The sequence below is a fragment of the Haliaeetus leucocephalus genome, unplaced genomic scaffold, assembly GCF_000737465.1.
Source record: "Haliaeetus leucocephalus isolate CR32 unplaced genomic scaffold, Haliaeetus_leucocephalus-4.0 Scaffold668, whole genome shotgun sequence".
Taxonomy (NCBI): domain Eukaryota; kingdom Metazoa; phylum Chordata; class Aves; order Accipitriformes; family Accipitridae; genus Haliaeetus; species Haliaeetus leucocephalus.
The window spans coordinates 1,280,166-1,286,650 of NW_010973104.1; the positions used below are offsets into that span (position 1 = coordinate 1,280,166).

The following is a 6,485-nucleotide window of genomic DNA, read 5'->3' on the forward strand; positions in this document are numbered from 1 at the left end:
GGGATCGCCTAGGAAGCGCCTGTTCCTGTCAGGGACCGTCCAAGCTCGCCTGACCGCCTGCGGTCGGAGCTGCAGCACCCTTCCCAGAGCCCAGCCGCAGATGTCTGCGACAGGCCGCCTCGGGGTTGTCTCCGGTAGCAAACGCGGTTGGAAGGCGATGCAAGCCTTCCGCAGCGGGTGCGGGGACAGGGAGCCACGGGCGGCGGCTGTTTCGTCAGGAAAGTGCGGGGGATGTGTGCTGGCAAGAATCATTTTTCAGGGTCCCTCAGCTGAACTGCAGCGCTCCTTTGGTAGGCTTTTGATTCCAGTGCCAATCGGAACAGCTTTTTTGCCGCCCTTTTTGCTTCGAGTCTGTCTGTGTGTATATAAAATAGATGGCCATCTCACAGGCCGTTAAACGGAGCCAGGGGAGGTGCAGCACACCTCCAAGTGCTGCGTTTTCATCAGTTTCTACAGGAAAGTGTTCATGTGCAGGTCTGATGTGAGTCACTTGGTAAATTCTCTCTTCCCTGCCAGCCACATTGAGCAGGTTTAGGGACAGAGAGACTGTTTGGAGGCTCAGGAACCTGAGTAATTTGTAAACCTGATGGTTTTAATTTATGAACTCGCATTTGTGGCTGTGGAATTTATTTTCTTATACTTGCAGTGCAGGTATAACGACGGACAGTGAACTGTTTGTTTTAATGTAACTGCTGAGGAGGCAGAAATGCCCTATGTTGTAAGAAGTGCTAATACTATTACCACCACTGGCTAAAGATTAAAGGTACATGCAAAGAGAATTTGAGCAGGCTAATGTTTGTGCAGTTTGCTGCAGTTGGAGTTTTAAAAGGAGCTCAAGTGAAGCAAGTACCTGTACCTGGCCTGCCACTAAGCTGGGATCTCTGTGGGAATGGGACATACCTAATGGTACAGTCTGGGAGATCTGTCAGCTCAAAGATGTTATCCTAACCATGCTGTCTGTCCACACTGACTTCAGTCCAAAGACAGGTTAGCTCCCTGAAGATCCCAGATTGTATGTCAAACAAATTTTCTAGGTCACTCTCTGGTAAGAAGGAAGGGTATCTTTTATTACTGGAGAGAAAGAAGTCGCTCCAGTGGTGCCTGCCAACCGCAGTCTCTAATCCAATTACTGTTGTAATGCATGGTCTTTGCAAATGGCTGAAATTCTGGGCTGAGACCTGGCATGGCATCTGTTTTTCATGCACTGCCTTATTCTGGCCTTGTTCTACTGGTTTTCTACAAGGAAATGGGGATTGAGGTGCAATCAAAGAAGTAGTAAGGAAATAATGCCACTGTACTAGGTAAAGAATAAAGTGTGGGGAGAGAAGGCATTCGAGTCAGACCAGTCTAATTTGTGTAGGATTCAAATCCATCCTGCTGTCAATGTGTTCTCTGTCTTAGGAAGTAAGCTAAAAATCTGGATATACCACAGCAATAGTTGAATTTTACTGAATGTTTCACATCCTTTGGTACCTGGTGCGCTGGTGACTTTTCCTCTTGTTCCTTAAGAACCTTGGTTCTCGTAGCTGTAGCAAAGAGTGTTTGTCTTTGTAAGTGCATTTACTGCCTTGTGCTTCCCAGCAAGCTTGTAGTCGTTCATCAGAATTCTCTACTCATACTCTGCTGGCACAGCAAACTGGGGTTTCTGCTTCTCAAAAAGCCTGGTAGGTAGTGCAGCGCCTGGTTGCACACACTGCCTTTGCTATATTGCTCTGGTGAATTGTTAGCTTTTGTGTGGCCACCTTCTAAATTAAACTCTATGTTACTTTACGACATTTATTGAGACAGCCGTAAAGCTAGAATATTTCTCTGTCTCTCAGTGTTTTCATCTATCCTAGTTACTTTTTTTTTTTTAACTGAGCCAATGCATGTACACTTGACAGTCTCCTTTAGATATACACTTATTCCCCACTGTTACCCAGTGAAGTCTGCAGTGACTCTTCCGAGCCAAGCGTCAGAACCAGTACTCTGTCTGTACGTGCTTGGGCTATGCAAAGCAGCTGCTAAAGTCACACTGTTCTTGAAGTCCTTGGCCTCCTTTTCCTCTCTTTGTTACAGGCTGGAGGGCGCAGACCTTGCGGCTTCCCCTCCAGCTATTTCATAGCAATAGAGATACTTCATCTGTAAATGCAAATTCAGGTATCTGCTCTGTCTGGGCACGTCCATACATTTAGTTAACCAAATATTGGTATATTGTTAGTCTTAGCCTGTTGTTCTGAAACTTCTTCAGTTACCCAATCAATAGCTCGGTCTCAACATAGCTTAAATATTGAGCTTATTCTTCTTCTTTTGATCCTTTCTGTGTATCTTTTTCCAGTCATTAGGGATGGTTCCTTGATTCTGTGTGTAACCCAAGTATCCTCTCTGACATGGAAGAATTTCTAGCTCCTTGCACTGATGTGACATACAACCTTGCAGTTCCCTTACTGTGTAACGTTACTAAGAGGGAGGCTCCCCCCAGCCAGGCTATGTACTGTAAACTACCATGGGATTTCATCACCATGCACCCCTCTCGCCACAACGTCCTTCTGCCCGGCCTTGACAAGTGCAGTTATGTATCATTTCACACAGAGAGCTGCTGTAAAGATCACTCTGCCCTCTTGCTTTGACCAGGCTACCCATCTCAGCACATTTCTGCTGGCCCCATCCCTTGGTTGCATCAAAAACTATGTCTCTTTTTCTAGATCCTTCCCAGCACGTTCCTGCCTGTCTTGATTTCAATGTGAAGTACTGACCTTTGCCTTGAATTGGTTCACAGCATCAGTTTCTATAACCTACTTGATAAAAATTTTTGAGTGCCTTTGTGCTCTTTTCTGCAGCTCTCATGTGGAGGTTTCTCCGTATATTTTGCAAAGCGATCTCATTATCCTCCTCAACATTTCCCTTTTCCACTATTTTGTTGCTGCCTGTTTTTTATTGCTGTCTACTGCCTTTCTGAGACTACTAGGCACGGTATCTGTTTTGCACTTCTCCATAACATAGTGGCATCAGGCTTTCTAGGCACATTAGCAATACAAATAATGATCATGGTAACAAATGAGCTCTATATTTATTTATTGAGCAACAGCATTCAATCGCTGCTCTTCCTTACCATTATCTAGCCCAAACAGAAGTCAGAAACCTGTTGCGTGTCCATCTAGAGAGCAAGCCCTTTAGAGCAGGTGCTGTTGTCTTCTGTTTGGTGCAGCACTGTGCATGCAGCCAGTGCTCTATGATCGAGAAGAGAAAGGAGAGCATGGTGACCAGGTGCCCCTGGTGATTTTCCTGTTTTCTTTTCCACTGTAACTCATACAGAAAGACAGACACGAGACCGCAGCAACGTGCAGATCTTGTTCCCTGGAATGTTTTCTTTCATCTGTAATCACTTCATCAAAATCCATAAATCAACTAGTTAAGACTAAAAAGCACAAACATGACTGTAATTTGTGCCTTCCTGCCCAGTGTTTCTTTTGGCACGTGAAACACCAAACCTTTTCCTGAAAAAATTGATGATGACACTGGGCAAGGATTCGGTGCAACTGGACAGCGAGGCCACTTGCATTCCAGGTCCACTGCCTGCTTCCATAATCCCTGCTTCCTTTTCATTCATCATAGAAGATTCAGAGAGTAAAACAATGGTTTGTATTTCTGTATTTACTCTGGAAATCAGAATTTCAGGCTTGTTTTCCAGTGCTGGGTGCTGTTAACACATAATTGGCCCATGCAGGCCATGAGACCGTGTGGGAAGGAAGCCTTGATTGAGATGCCAAGGCTGCGGCCCCTGTCACATGTCCTCGCCTGGCTCCAGCAGCATGTAGGGAGATTAGCACCTTCTGAGCTGCCCCGTGGCTCTGCCGTGGTGATTACTGCTCTCTGACATCTGTCAGCGTCACCACGCTATGGCTCCTTCAGCTGCTGCTCTCCAAACTGTCCCAGGAACTGTAGAAACCTCATCAGTCTGGTCTAACTGGGAGCAGTTCCATCTAACAGGGTGGGAAGTGGTCCGCTGAGCAGCGGTCCTCGATCTGAAGGGATGACACCTTCACTGGGGAGATGCTGGTGGGCATGAGGAGGGGGTGATGGCAGTCCCGGACGGGCAAGGACAGGAGGCAGAAGCAGGAGGCTGAGGACGTGGACCTGGTGAGCAGCAACTCTGCTGCTTTTCCTGAGCAAAGCCTGGCTTGGAGCAGGCAGGTGGACCCCGAATGGCTTCGTCCAGGCATCTTGGAGAGAAAGCTTGCTTTGTTTCCTTTGGGAGAGGACTCCAGGGACTCTTTTTTCTGATCTTTGAGCAAAAATATATGAAATTGCTCAAAATCCTAAAACCTGTACTGGGCTGGTGGGACCTGCCAAAGTGGCTGGTGCATCTAGTTGGAGCGGTGTGTACCTTAGGTGCAGAAGCTACTGAGCTTTTCAGAAAACATGGAGTTTTCTAGTCAGGAGAGCAACGGCGATGTTTGAAGGCGGTAAAGGCAACCATCTTACGCTGTTGCTGGGGCTGATTGGCCTCCCCTTGAATCAAGAGGAGAACGGTTAAGTTCAGGAGTCCCAGCCCTGTCACCTGTTGCACCTTGTGACAGAAAAAGAGCAAAACTGTGTTGCTGATGAATATTTCGTACAGAAAAGTATTTTAACCAAACCATGTCGCTCTGTCATCTCCTCTCAGCCCAGGAAACAACCACCGGTATCTCTCTCCGCATCCTTCCCAACATTTAACGGCAGTGACTTGCTGGCGGTATGATGCGGTTGTACCGTGTCCCACTCACACAGCTCCCTTTTTGCGCTTGCTCTCCCCAGGGCAGTCACACTGCCCTGGGTGAACAGCCATCCTTTCTTGCACAGATTATTTTTATCTCCCTTTGTTTGCCAATAAAAAATCCCTCCCAGTTTTACTGTTTTCCATCTGACACATGGATTTTTCTCATGCGTGTTTCCTTCTCCTCTGGCCAGGGGTGGAGGGAAGGGAGTATCCCGGATAACCTAACGCGAGAGGAATTTTCACGTGCTTTTCCACCTCAGGTGAGATAGTCTCCAGAATGGTGTCACTGATGTTCCCTGAGCCAAAGCGACACCACATCCGAGTGAGAGAGATCCTGGAGTGGCAGAGAACCAGCCCGTAATCTGGAGGATCTCCTTGGCCTTTGCCTAAACCAGCCTCCTCAGGGCACCAGTTCTACTTGGCCCTCGTTCACTGGGATCACTGGGATGCCAGGGCTTTGGATTCGTTACACGAAGCCCAAGTAACTGTGGGAAAACCTCTGCCCCAAGATGCTGAAACAGGGACCTCATTTTGGTGTTACAGGTTAGGGGAATGGGATTTGCAGATGGCTGGAGTACAAGGAACGGGTGTCAACAGCATATGAAGATGTCCTGGCTGTTCAAAAGACGAGAATAAAGAGCATAAAATAATAAATTAAAAAAAAACAAATAAAGTACAAAATAACAACTCCTGTCTAATACATGAAGGGTTCAGTCACATCCGCAGATGCCGGTTGTGCTCCAGCCGAGTTAGGTGTTGGTGCTCCCTATCCCCTTCTCGACCACGGCAGCTGGCGAGGCCGTGCAGGTACGCGCTGTGGTTTCCATTGCCGTTTCTGTTGTGAACCCAGAGCAGCACGGCCTGGCTCTGCTCCGCCTGTCGGTTCCGAGCATCTGCCTGTGCCGGCAGAGCTGGCGCTGACTCTGTTTTAGGTGCCAGAACAGGTTGAATGGACGCCTCCGGACCGAGGTGAAGCGCTGGGCTCAGGGGATCCCTCACAATTTACCGATGGCGGTTTCCCTGCGGTTTCCACGTTTCTCAGCTGAAGTAAGGTAACCGGTGCTCCTGGAAATGCTGTTTTGGCTGGAACATGAAGCCTGAGGTTGGAAGAGCGTGAGGAAGGCGTCCTTCTTCAGCCCCTTGCTCCGTCTTTACCTTTTGGCAGGCAGAGAATGACCTCTGAAGTCGTAGGACCCTGTACTCGTAGGGCCTCGGGCCGGCGGGGCCTCTTCCCCACGGCAGGAGCCCGCCTCGATGCCCACGATGGGCGGCGGGTGAGGTCCCCAGCCCCGAGGGACCCTGCCTGCAATTAATTCCCCTGCCTGCAATTAATTCCCCTGCCTGCTGGGACCGGCCCTGCAGCGGCCCGCCCGCCCGGCAGGGGGCGCCAGCCCAGACCGGCGCCCGGCGCGGTGCACGCTGGGGGCTGTAGGCGCGGCGGGGCTGGCGCGGTGCACGCCGGGAGCTGTATAAGCGTGTAATACTGCTATCGCATCGGGGGTGGGGGCGTGGCGACGGTTTCGGTTCGATCGTCACTTCCGCCGGGAATTGGCGTCAGTTCCCGGCGGGATGGTAGGGAGGCGGCTGCGGGCTGGCCGGAGGGAGAGGATGGCGGCGCCGGGGGGTGTCCCCGAGGAAACGGTGAACGGTTGGGTCCTGCAGTTCTACTTCCACCAGGCCATGGCGGCCTACCGCTCCGGGCGGAACCGCGACTTCCGCCAGCTCCGTGACGTCATGCAGGGTGGGC

The 6,485-nt window shown here is 49.9% G+C and overlaps 1 protein-coding gene across 2 annotated transcripts in view; it reads left to right on the forward strand.

Annotated features, from left to right (window-relative positions):
* Window positions 1-6,315: 6,315 nt before the first annotated feature.
* TERF2 (telomeric repeat binding factor 2) overlaps window positions 6,316-6,485 on the forward strand; it is a 9,253-nt gene continuing 9,083 nt past the window's right edge. For both annotated transcript variants that reach the window (XM_010579538.1, XM_010579540.1), the window contains exon 1: window positions 6,316-6,479. In XM_010579538.1, coding sequence (XP_010577840.1) covers window positions 6,347-6,479 — 133 coding nt within the window. In that variant the 5' untranslated portion in view covers window positions 6,316-6,346. The remainder of the gene's footprint in view (window positions 6,480-6,485) is intronic.